The sequence below is a fragment of the Convolutriloba macropyga genome, chromosome 12 (genome assembly GCF_964194025.1).
Source record: "Convolutriloba macropyga chromosome 12, txConMacr16.3, whole genome shotgun sequence".
NCBI classification, from domain to species: Eukaryota; Metazoa; Xenacoelomorpha; order Acoela; family Convolutidae; genus Convolutriloba; species Convolutriloba macropyga.
The window spans coordinates 24294981-24316459 of record NC_134479.1 but is presented as its reverse complement, the minus strand read 5'-3'; the positions used below and the strand labels follow the sequence as shown (position 1 = coordinate 24316459).

Below are 21479 nucleotides of genomic sequence, written 5' to 3'. Positions count from 1 at the left end.
AGATACACTTCTTCCTCGATTGGTGAGTGCAGGAAAGCAGTCTTGACATCAAATTGGTGCATCACATGGCCCTGCTTCGCTGATAGTTGAAGTAGAATCCTGAATGTCTCTGGCTTGCAGGTAGGCGCAAAAGTCTCAAAGTAGTCCAGTCCTTCCACTTGTTTGAAGCCTTTCGCCACATAGCGCGCTTTGTATTTGTCCACTTGACCACTGGGTCCCAATTTCACTTTGTAAACCCATTTGCCCGGTATGACGTCCCTGTCTGTGGGTGGTCTCACTAGGTTCCAAGTCTCGTTGTCTTGGAGTGCCTTGACCTCGTCATTCATTGCCCGGTGCCACTGGTCCCAATCGTCACCTTGCTTGGCTTCGTAGACTGTTTTGGGTTCCACATAGTCGCCCTCAGTCACAGCAAGATGGATCCTGACTTCTCCAAAAAATTGCGGAACATTCCTTGCTCGTGTCCCTCGTCTGGGCTCTGCTCTGTCCGCGTGTTCCAGTGCATCTTCATTGAAGCCAACTGTCTCTAACTGTGAGAAGTCTTCTGTGTCACTGTCTTCCAGTGAATCTGAGTCTCTGTGACTCCCTCTTGTTGCAGTAGATTCTTCATCTAGTGCTGTTTCTCCAACATCCGAGGCCTCTTGTCTCAGTGTTGTTTCTTGAGTATTCACGCTCCCTGCGTCATGCCACTCCTCCTTTATTGCAGTAGATGTGTCCTGTCTGTCTCTGTTGTCATCATCTTGATGACCATCATCTGGGTGCCAGATTCCCAGTTCCGACACATCATCTAGTAGGTCCGCCGTTTCTTTGTTGTCAGGGATTGAGCCCACTTCAGACTCCTTGATGATCACTTCTCGAACTGCCATCACCATGCGTGTGTTGGGTATGTACACCAGGTATCCGTTTTCTCCTTCAGTGTAACCCACAAACTTTCCTTCCAGTGCCTTGGGTTCAAGTTTGCTGACTTCTCTGTCCCTCTTCCTCATGAAGACTGTGCAACCAAAAATAGATAATTTACTAATTGAAAGCTTAGGTTTTATACCTCTCATCAGCTCTGCTGGGCATTTTTCTTCTCCTCGTCTCACAACCAAGTTTCTGATCCTTGCTGCGTGAAGAATTGCTGCTCCCCACATCATCTTGGGAAGTCCTGAGTCAATGAGCAAACATCTTGCCATCTCCAGCAGTGTCCTGTTGCACCTCAGCTAAACCATTCTGTTGTGTCGTCTCTGGTATGGTCTTTTCCTGTAGAATGCCTGCATCCAAGCAGTACGTCTCGAAATGCTCTGAGAGAAACTCCTTAGCATTGTCTTGCCTCAGCTTCTTGGGCGTCCCCACACTGAGAACAAATTTCTTCAGGCTGGCCAGTGCTTCACTCTTTGCCTTAAGCAAGTCCACAAACACAAACTTCGTGTACTGGTTTGCAAACACAATGCAGAACCGGAACCCTGACAGTGACTCTACTCTGAAAGGTCCCATCACGTCTGTGAACACCCTCTCCAGCTTCTCTTCTGCTTGGGTCTCTGCCACTCTTGGTACTGGAGTCTTTGTGATCTTGGCCAATGCACACACATTGCATACATCATCGTGTTCCCCCACTGTCTCTGGTGCATTCCTGACCACATCCGCTTGATTCAAATGACCCAATCGTCTGTGCAACTTCCTTGCACTGTCAAGTTTCACGCTGTTGGAACTCATCTTGAATTCTAGAACGCTGCAGGGTAAGTAAAACAAATTATTTTCTTGTGTTAGTTTTACCCGAGTTCCCTTCTGGAGTTTCATGCAGCTGTTTCCTCTCTCGAAAGTGAAGCTATGTCCCCACTCCGTGCATCTTGAGACTGATAGGAGGTTTGAAGAATAGTCCGGCACACACAGAACATTTTTGAGTTCGCATTGGAATTCCCCTTTGTTTGAGGGTATGCTGATCCTCACACAGCCTCTGCCCACCACTCTGGAAGCCTCTCCGTTGGGATTTCTGACCACTAATTGAATGGGCACAAAGTCCAGAAACGCATCGATGTTCGTCACTATGTGATCTGTACAACCACTGTCCACTAGCATGCCTGCTGTCTTCCACTGGGTAGGAGCTGCCCAGCATTCCTCGTCTGGTGTAGCCAATGTTGGACCCATTGCCACTGACTCATGTTTGCCTCCATCTCTTTGTCTCTTGCATGCCCTGTCTAGGTGACCCTTCTCACCACACTTGCTGCATTGTGCTGTCTCCTTCTTCCTGCAGTCCTTGGCAAAGTGTCCAGGGATCCCACACACAAAGCAGTTTCCTTTCTTGGGTCCCTTCTTGAAGTCACGCTTCACTGCCAGTGCCACTGAACCACTTTGTCCCTTGTGTCTCTGCACCGTGCTCTCATGAAAGTTCTGCAGCCTTTTCCTCAACTCTGTGAAGTTCGTTGCCGGGTTGAAGCTTTCCTGTATTACAAAACTTTCATACCTCATTGGCAGACCATTGAGGACCAAGGCGTTGAAGAGGGTCTCTGAGACTGCTTCCCCTGCTTCTTGTAGCCTTGTGAGCAACTCTTGTCCTCTGATGAAGAAGCTGTCCAAATCCTCAGAATCCTCGAGCTACAGTCGAGCAAGCTGTGCCACTAAAGTCACCACTGTCGGCGTCTCCACACTCTGAAATCTCTCTTGCAAAAGCTTCCAAGCATTTGCTCCATCTCCAATGCCGTCATCTCCCACACAGTCATGTCTCATCAGCATGAGGGTTGTTGCATCTAGAGTCAGTGCCAGATGGCACCACACATTGTTCCGTTTCTCCTTGATGTCTGCAACTTCCTTCTCATATGCATCCTTCAGCACCTTGTGGTTCTTCTTTTCATCATTGGTTGCCCCATTGGCCAGTGGCGCAGGCTCATTGGGTTGCTCCTCTGTCCCCAGTAGTGATTTGTAGAGTCCCTTCGTCTGCATCATCGCCACAAATCTTGTGCTCCAGATTGGAAAGTCCTGTGCCTTTCCTGTGTAGGTCAGCAGCTTCACTGTCTGTTGATCCATTGAAGTTTGAGCAGGCAAAACAGTTGTGAAAAGAAAAGGTACTAAGCAGAAAAGGATTATGACTGTCAACAACAAATTAGTTTTGTTTTGGAAATTAATTTTATGACTTAAAAAATTGCTGGGCCCATAACCTGTTGGGTTATGGACTTTCGCAAGCGGAATAAAAAGCGTTTTTAACTAAGTAAAAGAATTAATTTCTCAAAAATGAGAGAATAACAAAATGATATTTTACAGTAGAATTTAGAGATTTACAGGAGAGATCTGATTATAAGATCAAGATGGTGATTTGAATTTGGGGATGAAAAAGGTACTCAAAAATCAGCTGTATATATACCCATTATCAGTGTGAAAAAGTCAAGATACAAAACTAATCTTAGCACCGTGATTTATAGTGGGGGTCGCAAGGGTTACCCAATATGGTTTGCTTCTGCAAATCAGTCGCAAAGGGAACCATAAATGGAATGCATTTGCACTTTTCTAAGAATTCATTCACACTTCCGGAGATATCATCATCATTTAATACGTGCTGGGAAGATTTTACATCAATTAATCTAACTCTAATAATAGTTATCTAGATTCACCAATTTGAACCGAATATTGATTCTCAGCACCATTTCTTGACGATTCATTTATATAATTTCTTTGATCAAAATCAAATTGCTTGTCTTTCTAATCTGGTAAGTCAAACTTTCTTTCTAATTCTCACTAAATTTAAGACTATAGTTTGATCGAAATTCTAACAATTTACAATTATCCGGATTCGACTTTGGGTCATTGGTGTTGCTGTTTGCAGAGTGTTGAGCTGGGTTCAGATATCATTAATTTTTTTTTCATTTGCTTCGTCGATGGCGTTGAGTTACGCCGCGTTACGTTGCTTTTCTTTCACGGCAACCAGAGACACAGGGTTTTGAAGCCATCACTTTCTTTAATAGATGCATGGGAGTCTACTCCTTCAAACCCCGGTGCCCCTAAGGTCGTGTTTGCTAATATATACAATGCAGCCAAGGAAAAGAGCTCATCAGGTGCTTTATTTCTGAGTCGTTGTGTCCTCCAGTTGCGAATTGACGGCAATTTGTGACGTAATCTTAGTGATTTTCAGTGATGACTTTTTTTGTTCAATTGAGGTTTCTGTACAGCAGTAGTGCAAAATGCAGAACTGTTCGAATTGGATCTGTATGACAGCGATACAAAAATCCCGACAGGACTTGAAATGCATGCTAAAAAATAAAAGATGTCAACAATAATGTGTATTTTAGGCGATTGGAAGCTGCGTGTGTTTACGTCTCTCAAATTTTAGCCGCAATAGACAAACTCGGTAATGGCCCTTTTAATCTTAACAGCTACGATGATCTTAAGGCTTTTCAATTTAACCTCTTCCGTCAGAGGGGGAGAGTCAATCGGATTTTAAAATTGACTGCAGCCTTAATGCCACTGTAACTGATTGCAATTATATTGCGAAAAGTTCAATGCAAATGAAATTTGAGTCCTCTCGTTTGTTTTGGCGTCAATTGGGGTGGGGGGATTGGGCCGCACCAGCGATAACGTGTATTTAGCTGTAAATTGAAGGGTACTTGGCTTGACAAAAGCTGGTGAGCTTTATTATGGAAGAGTATTTGTGGCGCTGAGCCTATTCGGTTAGCAGACGGCATCCTTGGAAATTGAGATATAACTGGAAAATGAGGAGGGATTACGGGCGGCAGGTGCACAGTTGGATTTGGAGGCTAAGGAAAGTTAGTCTTGAGATGGTTATGCGGGAACTTAGTATCTTGTTGACAGTTCACCTGATTCGGGTTTTGTTTCTTCTGTGTAGTTTTGATTTGCACTTCTTGAGAGAAAATATGCGAGTTATACGGGGATGATATTTGTTTTTGTAAATTTTGGACGTTAGGCACAATCAATTGCTCGTGCTTTTCGGAATTTTTTATGTATATATTTTTAGAGCAAAATCTTCTAGGATGAGTTTTTCTTTGTTTAAGTTTTCGATAAAATTGCAATACAATTTTATTTGGCGGTGATAAGGAAAATAACTCTAGGAAGAGCCACTGCACAGCTGACATAGTACGCGAAGTAGTGAATTTCTATACGATAGTTGGTTCTTTGTGTCTGGTGTTGTCACTATCACTAAGCGACTGACCAATCGCCTATCCCACCCTAGTATCTGATTGATCTAGTTGATTGCGAAGGGTTGTCGATCAGTGCTTCTTGCAAAGAAAAAATACATTTGCTGGTAATGTGTAATATATTTTTGAGATGGTTCAAATTGCTGCATTACATGTATTTTTAGCACATTCAGGTTTTTTATTGTTCTTTATTTAAAAGTTGATAATTTAATTATTATTTCAATCAACCGTGTTGTTCACCCATCCGTACAACGATGGCTCGCTGTACTAGATAGATTTGTTGTACTAATGAGCAACCCCATCCTCAGAGTAGTGTGCCTATTCATCTCCTGTTATGTAGATAACAGAGCTAGTATAAAAATCGATCTGAGAACATCAAAAGTCGTCTTCCTCCTCGTTGGTCCAAAAATTCTTATATAGAGGGAACCTAGCTAAGGGTTTGATCTTTTTTACAGGGTTTGGTCATCTCAACATTTTTTGTCCCCAAAACTAATTGAAACAGGAGAGCTTGCAAAGGATTCTTGCGAAGTTACTAAGTATAACTACGTGTTTTACATTATTAGTCACCAGACGAGATGTCGCGAAGAATATGCCCGGTTGTAAATAATTCCCCCAAAAATTGTTAGTTTTTCTATTATTGGCATAACCTAAACCTTTGTTGAACTATAATGAATGAGAGCCTTTAATAATTAAAAAGTAAAATTAAGTTTCACTATTGGTTCCAGCAAGAGATAATAAGTTACCTGGATACTGTAAATTGAAAAAATTTTCAATCATATTTTTGAGGAATTCGCAAGAGACTCTTGCCTGCAGTCGTCATATTGTTTATCTTAGAAACATGTAAGGTTTGAAAGCTAACCTTTCTTGGGTTCAAATTTGAATTAAGATAATTTTTCAGTAATAATATTGCTATTGTTAATATTAATACTTTTGCACTGTCATTTTGTTTTGCACAATTTACTCATTTGTTTTTGCACAGCAATAATGGATTGAATTCAGTGTTCCTTTTTTACTATGTTTAACTTATTTTCATTCTAGAGTATCCAGTTAACTTATCATCTTTTGCTGGGGCAAATAGTGAAAATTTAAATAGCCTTTTTATAATTGAAATGCCCTCAATCTTTTGGGTTCAATAAAGTTATACTTTATACAATTATAGCAAAATTGGTTTCATAGCTCTCTCAGGTCTGGCACGTTCTTTCATTTTCGTTTTTCGATGAAGCATGGCCTTTTCAAAGGTCGAAGTTTTGATTAAGGAAACTGCAGAACCTGGTGAACCAAAAAAGAGTTATTGGTAGCTAAAAAGTATAACAATGTGTTATACACTATCAGTCGAAAAGCCAGATGTTGCAAAAAAAAATATTCCTCTTTTTAAAACTTGCTCCAAAAATAGTTAGTTTTTCTAATAATGGCATAAACTAGAATTTTTTGGACCATAACGAATGAGAGCATTTAGTATATTAAAAAAATTAAAAATTCACAATTGGGGCCAGCAAGAGAACAAGTTACGTGGCTAGTGTAAGTTGCAAAAAGTTTAAACACTACGCGTATTCTGTTTGATTTATTTTTAATCTATAGTATACAGGTAAATAATTATATTTTGCTGGTGCAAATAGTAAAAATTGAATTAATTTTTTTAATGAAATGCTCTCATTCTTTGTGGTTCAACAAAAAGTTTAGGTTATACATAATAACAAAATTCTTTTCACAACTCTCTCAGGTCTGGCATGCTCTATTTGTATGCAATTTTTGGTTGAGCATGGTCTTTCCGAAGTTTGAAGTCTGGATTAGGCGAACTGAAGAAACTGGAAAACCTAAAAAGAGTTACCTTGAAGATAATAATTATAACATTGGATTTTACATTATTAGTCACAAGACCAGATGTTGCAGAAATATACTTATTTGTAAACAGTTCCTCCGAAAACAATTAGTTCTCCTAATGATGGCATAAACTAATCTTTTGTTGAACCATAATGAGTAAGAACATTTAACATTTAAAAAGAAATTTTATATTTCACTATTGGCTCCAGCAAGAGATATAAAGTTATCTGGATACTGTAATTTTAAAATCAGCAAAATTAAAATGAAATTTCAGGAATTTTTTTCTTTGGCTCTTTCTTGACCAGCTCAAATCTTTTGCCATATTTTTGGGTCTGGCAAGAGTTTTTTCGTGAGGCTGCTTTCTGCCTCAAAAATTTTTATGCAACTTTTGCTCGGTAATGATTATAGAGTAGCCGGCGGGTATGCTCCTTCATCTATTGCAATTCTGAAGGACCATCAATCTGTTATAAAAGCTTTAAATTGTTTTGATTTATGAAAATATTTTTTTTAGTTTTGGTATCAAAAAGAACTTTGCAATTCATATTTTCATAGTGAAAATGGGAGGAAAGTCAGTTAAAGTAAGTTACCTAACTATATTCAATCAAGTAATTTGCTAATAAAGTTCGGCTGCGATTGCAGTTTTATATTAAGAATAGCAGATTGTCTTAAGACCGTTGGCACGTTTTCAACTGTGTTTTAAGTTAGACTGCAGTGGTGCAATGCTGTTTAGTTTTGCTCTGCTGCTGCCTCAGTATGTGCAGCAGCAAACGAAAAAGCTTCTTTGAAACTTGCAAAAGAGCAGTTTTTTGAAAAACATTGACTGGAACCATGAAAAATGAATGTTCCACCCAAAAGGCCAATAAAAGATAAATGCCTATCCAAAACTTTGAGGAAACGGATTTTACTCGCCTCATGAAAGCACCTTGCTTGACCATAAAGCAGTGAACAAGAAGTTTTCGTTCTGAAAACGACTCATGAAAAGAGTTTTTCTCGACCAATGAAAATACCAGGCCCGAATCAAAAGGCCTATGAAAAAAAATGATTGACCCAAAAAATTTTATGAAAAGACCTCTGCTCTAACCACGAAAAGACCCTACTGGACCATAAATGTCTAAGAAAAAACTTTTACTGACCTTAACTAAGAAGCTCCGTTATGTAATTTTGGTCAAAATTGAACACCAACCCAACTAGACTAATTGGGTCTTTCCATAAATCTAGGCGGTTCATCACAATGTCAGCGAATTGACTCTAAAGGACTTAGTCAAACAAGGAAGCTCGGTAATGTGCGTTTGCACATATTGTTCCGACCAAACTCATATTTTTGACCTAACTGTCTACTAAATGACGAGGAGAGAAAAAATTATCAAAAATATACACATAATATTTGGAAAAAAATGATTAATGAAAAATTAGTCTTAAGTGCAAACCATTGAATGCAATAACTACTGCCGCAATGGAGAGCCGATGATACCTTGAGAGCCGATGAATTATCAAAGCAACAAAACATCAATTGACGTCTAACTCAAAGTCTGTTTCATTCTCAAAAAAAATCACTAACACACTCAAAATACATAAGTTAAAAACTAAGGATTTAATTGGCATCAGTAAAAAAACTGGTATGTCTCCCGATAAATTTTGGGATCGGTCTTTACTGAGACTAGGAAACAAGTAGACAGAAAAGAAGAATAGAGGGATAATTGAAATTACTCTTTTTTTCTAACATTCTAACACTCTAAAAAACATATTCAAAGTCAAGAAAACCATTAGCCTTCAACTGGATTGGTCTTTTCGAACGCAGAATATGTACTCAGAATACAAAAGAAAGGGACAAAGATATCTAAAAACCAGGTACTCAGTTGAAAATTGCAGAAAAAGATGTCGCATTCGTTAAAACCATGAGCTATTCAATAGATCTATGATATATGATTGACCTCTATCTTCATCTGGCTAGTAAAAACTAATGAAACTGTCATAGTTTTTGTAATATGACACACAAACAGAAAAAAAGAATCACAAAAAATTGTGAAATATTGTTAGAAAATTTTAAAAATTATCCAGGTCACGAAAGATTTTTGGAAACTTAAAATAAGGAACCAAAACACCACTAAAGAACGAACACTAGTAAGAAGCTCTGTTATTTTTTAGAAAGAAGAGGCATGTTGTTTTCACATTAGAGGCTATATAGCAAATAAAAAGAAAAGAAACTAAAAAATCGCCACTAGAAATGAGACTAAAGAAATTCAACTTTTTATGATTATTCTAAACCGTGTTTTTTAAGTTTTCTTTAAAAAAACCTAAATGTTCGAAAATAGTAAATCAGAAAAAAAATTTAACCACATGTCACGCCAATGGTATCTCAAATGAAAGGAGACTAAGTCTTGAGAGAACAATTTACACAATTTATTATCAGGTACAGACAGAGTTGAAAATTTTACAAAGAATGTTTTAAAATCACATTGTTGAAGCCTTTAAAACCATAATCCATCAATTGAACAGATTATGTGTGTTTAATTGAAGTGTTTACTTTTTGAACGTCAATCAAACATCGTTTAAAGGGTCCTATGCAAAAAATACAACAAATTGACCATAGGCAATTACCAGTAACAAAACGTTTTTAGTAAAATTCTGAAACCACATAGCGTCATAGCCAGTGAGCCATCCGCTGCAACAAAAAATTCAAAAAAAGATACTCCTTTCTCCACCAAAAGTGGAATCAAGATGGCATTGAAAAGACTAAGATACAAGTTCTCAGTAGGGAAAAAATGATAGGGGCAGAGTTCAAAAGGTCAATCAAGCTGTTCAAAACAAAAGATTTCAGAGTCATTAAAACCATTATCAATCACCTCAAATCATAAGATATGATTTTTATGCATCCAGAAGAAGTCACTGAGACCTGCCATTATCCAGAAAGTGTGATAGCACAGCAAAACAGAAAAGTACAGGTAAAGCAAAAAATGCAAATAAATTCTACTTGAAAACGGTTTCGAAGCCGATAAAATTGAACTCTATTTAGCAAAGACCCCCTTTTTTGCATATGCGATTTCTTTCAACCTGACTTTTTATTAAAGTGAGAATCGGACAAAACAACAGAACAACTTCAGCAAATGTCAAAAGTTAAAAAAAGTAACTTAGAGCTTGTGGTATCGATACTTTGAAGCAAATAATTTTTTTTAATATGAACATTAGAACGAATTATCGTTCACCAGGTAGAAAGAAGTCGCAAGTTTTGTTTACTGAGACAGAACAAAAGTTTGACAGAGCGTCCAAATAGGTGGCAAAATTCAAATGTAATTTGAGGTTTGTTTAAAACAAATATACTCAAATACATATGAACCATTAGATGGAAACTGAAAGCATTATATAGGATCATCATACAATTTGGGGAACCGAACGTCTTTTTTTGAAACTAAGTAAAAAACAGCAAAAGGACAAAAAAATCGGATTGGAAGAAACATTTTGTTGATATCATAGAAACCAAGAAATACTCCCTAAAAACGGAATATAAGGTCATAGGGCCTCATATTGACAAAGAACGAGACTGGGTAGTAGTTGGATTTTGATTGGAGATTTTTCTGATCTGTAATAAACAAAGAAAAATTTTTAAAAATGCTAATTTAATTTTCAAAAAACACATTTGCTGAATGGAACCATAATTTTTCTTGCTTGTCAAAAACCACGAGCAGACCAAAACTAGCCTTGATAATGAGTTGCGTTAAATAAAAACAGCTAATTATTCCATCTGTAACCAAAATCAATACTTTGCCAATAAAAGATTCCAGAACACTCTTAAAAAACCAACGAAGAATTAGCTTTCCTTTGAGTTGATTCTAACATCTTGTCAACAGTTTGAAGTCTGTACCTCCAGCCAACTCTAAAAAAGTGAGCCAAAGAAACATTTGTTGCCATTTTTGATGAAAAAGGGCTAAATTGAAAAAAGTATCAATTTTTAAGCTAAAATTGCCGGATCAAAAGAGTCAGCAACCCTCATCTGGATCTTCAGGTGAAACCAATAGCACTATTGATAACATAACTAACAAATTTTTGCAACATTTGAGAAAAAATTTCCTAAATTGTGATCAAAAACAACTGATATCACTCCAATATTCGTGAAATTTTTGAACCTCAAAAACTACCTAGAAAAAAATCAAATTTCAAAAAATCTTTTGTATTCCGTATTCCTAATTCCGAATTCCGTATTCTACTCTGAACGAGCTTTCTAATGAGACCAATGACAACTCTCTACGGTGAATATATCGATCGGCCAAAACTGACTGAACAAAAAAACCGTTTAAGTATATAGCTCCTCCCCCCACTAAACTTAGTCGGAACAATTAACAAAAGTTATACCTAAAAATTGCCTAAAAATCGGCTCAGTTCGAGCCGTATATATACCGGCAATCTTTGTTGGATCAAGATAGGTGTGTCAATGGCAGTTTTATGGGATGAGCAATAAAAATGCCCGGTATGGTTTTTTCGAGGTCATCATATACTTTAAAGTGTTTCGTCGCCAATTCGATTATGTTGAATTTTTACTCTTTCTAGTTCTATATGAGAGGATTAGTTTTGTTCAAGTTTAGCGATGTGTTTATTAGTGTCAATATATATTTGATAAACCGTTCTTATCAAATTTGTTTTATGCGAAATTGGTCCATTCTGTGATTTCTACTGAAACTCGATTTATTGTTGGAGATAATTCAAGGTCGGTACTAATTTGAAAATTTTGAAACAGTTCGAAATATGTCATTTCCGAATATTTGCAATTGACGAGTTTTGACAGAGTGGAAAATCGAAAGATTTGTTCATATTTGTTTCATAATGATAATGAGCTTTCGATACCCGCGCACAAACAGAATGCATAATTGTATTTTAATGCTTGTTCACATATTGCTGCTGAACAGAATTTAGAAAAAGAGAGGTGGTGAGAAATAGATGAGTTTACACAAAATTGCTGTTTTCTCCGGTATCCGGTAGTTTTTTTTTACCATTTGGTACCTGGAGCAGATTAATACAGCTCAATATTTCTCAGAAATAATACGTTTTGCACACTACACGTACAAAAATTCGACGTTAATATAACAAAAATGAACAATTAGATCTGTTCATACGGCGATAAAACTGATTAAACTGTACCTGTGCTTTCAACTTTTGTACAAATTTTGCAAATAACTGCACAAAATGCGAAAGCCATTTGCAAAAAACTTGACAAATATTGATCTACTTTGTTTTTGTCGTTAAGCGTAACCAAAACACACTTGTTATAACTTTTCGATTTTTAAACGTGCTCTCTGTTAAAACTTAGCAAAAGTATAAAAAACCAAAATGTCTGCGATTCGTGAAGTCTTGGGGTAAGTGTAATTTTTACGTTTACTGTTGTTTTTCCTTGCTATTCGGGATATATATCTCTGCATATGTTTGTATTTAAACAGAAAACGTATATGGTATATATTCACTAAAAGTAACAAGTAATTTTTGTTCAGAATTTAATCTATAATTCAAATTTAACTATGGTTATGGATGTCGCCAGAGACGAATGGAGACAAAAGTGACCTTTCAAAAGAATGAAATTCAGTTTTCTAATTGTTACGTCATAGTTTTGCAATATTGTTACTCAAATTTGAACCAGGATGAGTCAAAAATCAGTTATTGCAACAGAAGTCATAATTCGTCATTTGGCAAAAAAACTCAAAAATAACAAAATTATCCAGCAGCTAGAAGTTTTATTAAACCATGTTTAGTCTCGTAGAGATTTTTACGTGCAAGCATTGCTTTTTGAGCATTTTTCTATGCGGTTCTGTAAATAATTCACATACTTTCGCGAACAAACCTTCATTGAAGAAAAACTGTTCTTGGGGAGTAATTTGAGCGTTCTTGGCCTTTATACAGCCATCTGTTATGAGCTGAGATCATATAAACCATTTAACAATGGTAAGTTTATTTATTTATTCTTCATGCGATGCCTATATGCTTGGTTTTAATTTTTTCCCTTTAATTATGAGCAAAGCGCTTCAACTCTCAACTCTCAAAACGTACACACATACTGTTTTTGAATTGAATATTTGGACGTAAAAAAAAGAAAACTGTAACATGCCAATCTATAATAAAAAATTGAATCATCATTGTTGAGGCACAACTTTCTTCGCTTTCTTGTGTGTGTGTGTGTGTGTGTGTGTGTGTGTGTGTGTGTGTGTGTGTGGAGGGGGAGGAGAGGGGGCGATAGAACTATATAAATTATAGGCTCAATATTATTTTTTGCCCAGTCTGTAGATCGAAAGATTTTGCGTGCAAATACAGGAGTTCTGTTATTTCAAAACCTATTGGGTGTACATTAAATAAATTGTTCAGTTTTTTAAATTTCTTGTCTGTTTTCAGTTTTTGCCTGCATTATGTTCTAATTGCCGTTTGCGTTTAATTGCATATATGAGTATATGTGATGCAAACAAAATTCTATTACATAAATAAGTGGGCGTGCAAATTGTCTTGGGGGCAATAACAGAAAACGGCCAAATTTTTCTTCTGATTTCTACTATAATTTGACCGTTTCAATTGAATTGCAGCTATATTGCTAAAAAGTCAACTAGTTTTAGCAAATTCAATGTTTTTGAGCTTAGTATTTTCTAACTTATAGCAGCATCGCAGTATTTTCTTAAAACGTTTTGGAAACAGGTTTTCCCTTCAATTATTCTAAAGGTTTTTTTTTCTGTTGATCACTGCCTTAAACTAAGCATGGTTTTCAGAATTTTACTGGGAAAATATTTCGTAAATTTGTCTAGGAAAACTAAGACGCGCACTGACTGAGAAAAACAAATTTGAGTCCAGAGGTTAAAAAAGGAACATTCTTTTGACTATTTTAAACAAAACCACTGATGCATATCAACATCATTTCTGAAACAAAAGACTTAGATTAAAATGTAGAAAACTGATTTTTAAGGATTATTTCGTGCTCATATCCGGAAAAAATAAAATTGAGTTTAGTTATTTCGTCTGTATTTTTGTTACTGAAGAGTTGTACTGGTCCTAAACATCTCTATTGCCTTTTGAAAAGAGAAAAATTGCTGTTTGGATCAATCCCATATACATTTTTTTAAAAGTATGATTACTGTCTGTTTAATTTTATTTACTAGGTGTGGTTAATGTTACCTACTTCATGCAAAGCCTAACAACAATCTGTTGTTTTTCACGTTAACGAATATAGTCAGCTTTTTTAAAGGAATATTTCGTGTCCATTTCAGTAAAAGCTAAAATTTGTATAACTATTTTGTCAGTATTTGTGTTAGAAAAACTTTGTGCTAGGACTAAGCATCTCTATTGCCTTTATAATAGAGAAAAAAGAGCTGTTCGGATCAATCCCATTTTTTTTTATTTAAAAGTATGCTTACTGTTTGTTTCATTTTTTTAACTAAGTGTGGTCAATATTACCTGCTGTCTTTCTGTTGTTTTTCATTTTAACCAATTTAGTCAGCTGATTCTGAAGAAATACTTCGTTCTCAATCTCGTAAATTTAGAATTTGTTTAATTATTTTGTCTGTGTTTAAGTTAGAAAAGATTTGTGCTGGGCCTATACGTCTTTGTTTCCTATTATTATAGAGAAAAAAGAGATTGTTCATTTCAATCCCTCAAATATTTTTCAAGATCTGATATTTTTCAGAAATCGGGAAACAGAAATGCTCTTGTCTGGGGTATATAGTATATATTGCTAGATGAGTAACAATTTCCAATTTAAAACTTTTTTCTTTTTTGCTAAGTTAGAATATAGCGAAACAGTTTCATGAAAGTGATCATTCTAGTTGTTTAAAATTAGATATCTTGGGTTGTTTTTTGGTTTTCAAGGTTTTGCAGAAAATGCCGTTTTTGAAAAGCAGGAGAGCTGTAAGCCAGAATGGTATTAAAAACAATTGAAGAAAAAAAGTTCTCATAACTCACTAGGGTTTCTTTTTTATACAAAGTACCAATTTTTTTGGCAAGTCAATTATTTTTTCTGTCAATTTACAATTATGTCTTTGAAAATGTCAATATACAACTGTATCTTTTCTGCATTTTTGTTTTAAAAAAGTAAAAGAGTTTAACATGAAATATCTGTTTGGTTCTTAACAAATCTTGCATTTGAATTTGTTTTCATAATTTTCATCAATTGTAATTAATTTTTTTCAAACTATGATTACTATTTGTTTATTCTCTTGGACTAAATTGGACCAAAATTTTCTGCTTGATGAAAAACTTAAGAATAATCTATTGTTATTCACTTTAAACAAACTATAAAAAAGGAGTTGAAACTTTTTTGTCTTAGACTTGTCGCTGGTCAACTTTTTCTCAGAAAAAACTCTGCTTTTGTTGATCTACAGTTACTTTGTGAGCTTGACCCAACAATGAATGTTTTTTAAACTCTCAAACAAAGTGATGCGTACCGAATGAAACAAACAAATCTGAAACTTTTCGTGAGAGCTTTTAAGACATTACCAAAGCATATCACTATCGTTTCTGGAACAAAAGATTCATCTTAGAACGTAGCCAGGAAATTATTTTGGGAAAAGTATGTGCTCATTTCCACAAAAATTAATTTATCATTTAATTACTATTTTACTATTGTTTAATTATTTCGTATTGTTGTTCACGTTAATCAAATTTTGAAAAAAGTGTTGAAACAATTTTTTTTCGCCGACTGCTCGCTGATCTATTTTTTCTCAGATAAGATAGCTGGGCTCTGTTTCTGCTGAGTTACAATTAGATTGTAATCCTGATGCGGTTCTTACAGTTTTTTTTAACTAATCAAACAATGCGATGCATCCAGAATTAGTAAAAAAAAACTTAAGAACATTTAGAAACTAACTTTTAAGAAACTACTAATTTCTATCTCTATCGTATCCCTAACAAAATATTTGCATTAAAATGTAGTTAACTCATTTTTGAGATACGTTCCACTTCTCCAGAAATTGAAGTTTTCAAGTACTCAAGTTTTCCTCTTTTTGTCATAAAATTTTCAACTATGCTCAGACATTGCCCTTTTTTTTAAAAAAAAGTAAATCTTTTTAGAGAAAAAAAAGAAAATATTCATTTAAATCCACCAATTGTTTTGGAAGATCTGGTCAATTTCCTCACCATCATTTTTTAATCGTTTCTATTGGGCGCAAGAAGACTGAGAAGTGGGTGTCTATAAACCCGTTGTCTGTCCCCTCCAATGCAAAATGATATTGTGCAGTAATTTGTAAATTTTTCATTGGAGAAATTAATTCTTTCTTTCTTCCAATTTTTATTAGGAAAAAGATTTTTTGGCAGTTTTTATTGTATGGGTAACGGTTACCAACTTGCTTTTATTGATGTAGAAAATATCAAAACAGTTTGACGAAAATGATCTTTGGAGCAAGTTTTTGATGAAATCAAGGTTTTATTCTTCTTTGAATAATGGCAACTTCGTTATATCTATTGATGTGCTTTGATCAACTAATATCCTTTGCGGAGATTACTTTTTTCGGATGACTTTTCAAAGAGCGGCGGTTTGACAAAACAGTTTTTCCAGACTCGGGGCTCTGCCCAAATCAGCCTCTCGTCGAAAAGCCTCAAACTAAAGTTTCGCCATGCATTTTTCAGACCCTGTGCTTGGTAAAAATGTTATTTTGTTAGACAAGATATCTTTAAGCTCTGCCGTGTTTTATGTAACTATCAATATTTTATTAATGAAACTTTTTTCTATTATTTTTTCAAAATTTCTTCTTTTATATTAGTTGAACGCTCATAAACCAACTAGAAAATATTATGACGAAATTCGTGACAGATTACTTGGAACAAAGGAAGTTGGTTTTGCGAAATCGTTTTAAATTTTAAACAATTATTTGTCAATGTACTTAGCCCTAGGTAGAAATTGAGTAAAACTGACATGACAATAAACAATAAAACTCGAGACTCTAGGTAGCACAGAAGGTTCCAAAATACGTCCCAAGTCTGTCCAAAATTTCTCTTTGTCCTTGGACGAATGAAATACTCCTTTTACTTTGAGTTTTTGCAGCTCAAATTGAAACATTGTTTCCGTAGCAACCTAGAGCACGAATTTTATTTTGGTTTCAAAATGAACAAACTCTTATCGATAAACATGTCGAACTGTTTCCAAATCAAGCTTCAAAGCATTCGTTCACTAACCAAAAATTTAGATGATCTACAAGTGTTTCTAGAAAGCCTAAGTGGGAAACCTTCGGCAATCTGTCTGACGTAAACTTGGCTCAAGGTATTTCATCACACAAAATCAATGTTCCTAGAGGGCTATAGACCTCTCGTTAATATCAACAGAAAAAAAAGAGGTGGTGTTGCTATTTTTATTTAAAAATCTGTACAAGCAAAAGTTGTTAATTCGTGTAATTTAAATGGACTTCAGGCACTCACTATGAGAGTTACCAGAACCGTCGAAACCGTCATCTATGTAATTTGCATGTATTTGCCTCCAAATTCAGTCAACACGGAAACCTTACAAAATAGAACCGCAATCTTTTAATATCGCCTGTGGTGACCTTAATATCAATTTTTTGAAGAACAATCAGAAACGAGAGACGTTGAAGGAAATTATGAAAGGATGTTGTATAAAAATAATTGATGAAAATTCAATCACGCGAGAAACCGAATGCTCAAAATCAAACTTAGCCATCTTTTTTCGCAATTTTACGGCAGATTTAAAAGTTGAAAAAACTTGTATATCTGATCATTATTCTGTATTTCTTGGTTTTCAGACAGAAACACACATGGAAAACAAACTTGAATACATCACTTCAAAAAACTGGCAAAAACTTAAAAATATATCCCTTATTGAAAAAATAAATTTGTTCTGAGTCAAGAAATATCAAAACTGGGAAGTTGTGAGAAATACAAGACAATTGATAACAAGTTTGAAGAGCTTCAAAATTTATTGAAATCAATTTTGGACAGATATCTTCCCAAGCAGGTTCTAAAAAAAACGTCACAGCTGGGTTGATAACCAATTGAAAAGAGAAACTGCAAAATGGAATTGGATATTCAAAGAAAGTATGAAATCAAAAACAACTGAGGCCAAAGAAAAGTACCAAGAACAACGTAAAAAAGTCAAACAGATGGTGAAAGTAAAAATGAAATAATTTTATCATAAAATAATAGAAAAGCATGCAGCGACATCGATTAGAAAATTCATTCAATTAAAAAGAAATCTTAATGGAAATGAGCGAGAAAAAAATAAAAAATCTCAATCAAAAGGTAGTAAACTACTTCAATCACTTCTTTGCAACAACTGGTGAAAATTTGAATAAAAAGTTTAGACAAAGTGAGTGTTCATTAAAAAATCAACAAGTTCAATCTATGCTTAGTTACCAAAGGGCAAAAAAGGGCTTAAAGTTGTCCAGGAGTCTAAGTCAAAATACAGCGAAGACTATATGGATCTTAACTATATCTTTATAAAATCTGTAGCAGCTACAATCGCGCGCTACCTATCCAAATTGATTAGCATGTTTTCAGGAAGGCCTTTTCCAGGCTCATTGAAAATAGCATCAGTAGTACCTCTAAATACAGAAAGTGAAAAAATGAACCCAATAATTTTCGCCCAATATCTCTCTTACCAAATCTTGGTAAAATTTTTGAAAAAAATCTTCTAAATCATATTTCTAACTATTTTAAAGACTTTGCAATTTTAAACAGCAAACAATTCGGTTTTAGGGAAAAAAAGGAACTGTTGACGCAGTTAGCACTTTGGTTGAGTTGATACGATCATCAAGACATTCTTATACGGAGCACAATTATTGCACATTTTTAGGTTTACGTAAAACTTTCGACACTATTGACAGAAAAATACTGCTTCAAAAGTGCAAAATGTATGGACTAAGGGGTCCTTTATCTACTATTTTGGAATCTTATTTGAAAAATAGAAAACAATTTGTACAGTCTGGACAAAGGAAGTCGCAAATACGGGGTACCAAAATGGTCTATTTTAGGCCCACTTCTTTTCATTGTTTACATAAATGATTTGAAAACCAACAGCCCATGCTCGAACTTCCTTTTCTATGCTGATGATATTGCAGTTTACACAAAATCAAATAAAACAAATGCTTGTCGGGAACATCAACAGATCTTGTCTCAAACAGAAAACTGGCTTAAAATGAACAAACTTACATTGAACACGGAAAAAAGTAAAACAAAAACATTTAAGACTAAGCATGACAGAAATGATGTCTTTACAAAGAACGGGAAGCGCTTTGAAAATCTTAATATTTTATGTTACTTGGGCATAACGATTGACAAAAAATTATGTTTTAGAGAACACTCGAAACGGTACAATTTTGCGGACTTGTCTAAAAATCTATAAAAGTCTAAAAATAAAAGTCTCTAAAAGTCGGACCTTTCTATAAAAGTCTAAAAATTTTAAATCGCAGCCAATTGATCATATTTTCAACACTTATGCTAAACCAGTGGTTCAACACGGGATTCTAGCCTATGGGACTGCCAGTAAAGCTACGATGCAGAAAATCGATGCAGAAATTAATAGAATACTGAGAGTAATTTTTTTTTCGAAAGTTTGACTCAGTTTCTCTCATCAGAGAGAAAAACAAAGTTTTTTCGGCCGAAGAGCTTCATCTGTACAAAATTTTCAAACTGACGACAAAATACATAAGACGTGAAATTTGCATCATGGACATAAATCACTTCATTACACAAAATGAACTGTCAAAACTGTGCTCATGCGAAAAAGGAGTTAAAGCTGTCCCCCTTAATTCATCCTTTACCGAAAACAGTCTGTCAAATAAAATCCAAAAACTCTTAAACGTTTTTCTCAAACTGGATTCTGATTTTATAACAAAAGTGAAAAATTTGAGCGGTGCACAGTTAAATAAATTTGCTCACGAAAAGCTAGAAAACTAATTTTTACTGAATGAACAACTCACTAGGTTAATTTATGGCTTAAATTAGAAACTTTTCATCAAAAATTATGATAAATTTGAAATCATTTTAATACTAACCTTCCTTTTTTTCTCGCTATCACTTTAATTTTGATTTCCACTAAAAAACTTTTAAAATAAATAACATGAAATATCGCTTCCGACCATGAGACGCCTGAAAACGGACCTTATGGTCTAATGGCGATCTTTCTGGTGTTCTTTTTTATATGTATTGATCAACTGTGTAAGTGCTCTATTTATTCTGTAAAATCACCAGTAAACAATTTATTATTATTTATTAATTCTGAAACCCCTTATCGATTTAATTTTACCAGCTAAAAACCTTTGCATGTCAATTGTTTCAGGTTTTCAAAGAAAATTAAAATTCAAAAAGAGCAAAAGTTGAAGTTTTTATTAACCAATGAAACGCAATAAAATCTTACAGTAAAACAATAACTGTTTACAAAAATGTTCATCATTTAGAGGGAGTATAAAGAGCTTCTAGAAGAGAAAGAGTGGTAGAAAATTTTTTCTTCTTTCTTCGTTTTCTCAGTCAAATTAATTTTCCCGATGTTGTTACGAAGTTTCCATATTAAATCTTATCAACTAACAGTTAAACGGAACCTATACTAACCAAGAGGACTTGAAATTGTTTGTTTTTCGATGACTAGGGAAAAGAGTTTTTCTTCCTTAGTAAATTTTTCTGTTTTATTATTTGATTTGAAAACAAAGTTCCAATAGAATTTCCGTTAACTTGTATATGAGATCAATTTTACCGCTAATCAATATGAGACCAACTGAACAGCAAAAGTATCACAGTGAACTAAAGTCGCTTTAGTTCAAAAAGCTAAGGAAAAAAACATATACTGTTCACTTCTTCATCTTGTGGTTTCTCTTGTCTCGTTATGTTTTTGAATAACCGTTACAGAACTGAGATGCTAGATCAAAATGTACCCATAAAACCTAGGACACAGGCCTACAATTTATAGTTTAGAATTCTCGCAGATTTCTACAAGAAATTTTGATTTTCTATTTTTCCATTTTCTAAAAATGGTTACTTTTTTCAGGAGAATTTAAATGGTCAACTGTAATCCAGCCGAAAGTCTGAATTAGAAAATCAGTTGAAGCATCAGTAGTTTTAGAAAATTTTAGTTTTTTGTTGTTGCAAGCTTAATAGTATTTTTTTCAGTTATATCGTAAACTTGTTCAGTTACATATAAACTTTCAGCGAATTAAAATTTTATATTTATGAGGAAGAAAAGTTTATTTTACTTTCTGCGTTTTGCTGTCTTTTGAATATTACTGTTTTTAACGTTTTGAAAATATTTAGACTCGTTTTCAAACAATTTGTACAATCCATTTTATTGTTAAATGTAATGTATCAAAAATTTCATCAAAAAATTTTATTCCCCCGTTCTATTCCTGTTTACAATTCCATTTTTCAAACAACTCCCAAATTTCAACAAGCGCTTAAGTTTTTAGCTTTGATCAAAATAAAAGGTGGCCTATAAATCTCCAAAAAGACGTTTCTCATTTTCTGCTACAATGTTCACACTCACCCAAAAAATTTGACAGAAGGAAAAAACTGTCTCGTATTGAATTTCCGCAATTTTGAAAAAATGTGTTGGAACAAAGAACCACATCTTTTGGGATAATGCAA

General features: G+C 34.7%; 1 protein-coding gene across 2 annotated transcripts in view; it reads left to right on the top strand.

Annotated features, from left to right (window-relative positions):
• Positions 1–12040: 12040 nt before the first annotated feature.
• Positions 12041–21479, top strand: part of LOC142350624 (uncharacterized) — a 19502-nt gene continuing 10063 nt past the window's right edge. The window contains exon 1 of one of the 2 annotated variants that reach the window (XM_075402526.1): positions 12041–12286. In XM_075402526.1, coding sequence (XP_075258641.1) covers positions 12261–12286 — 26 coding nt within the window. In that variant the 5' untranslated portion in view covers positions 12041–12260. Of the gene's footprint in view, positions 12287–12577; positions 12867–21479 lie in introns of those variants that run through there. The other variant, XM_075402527.1, reaches the window with a different exon arrangement.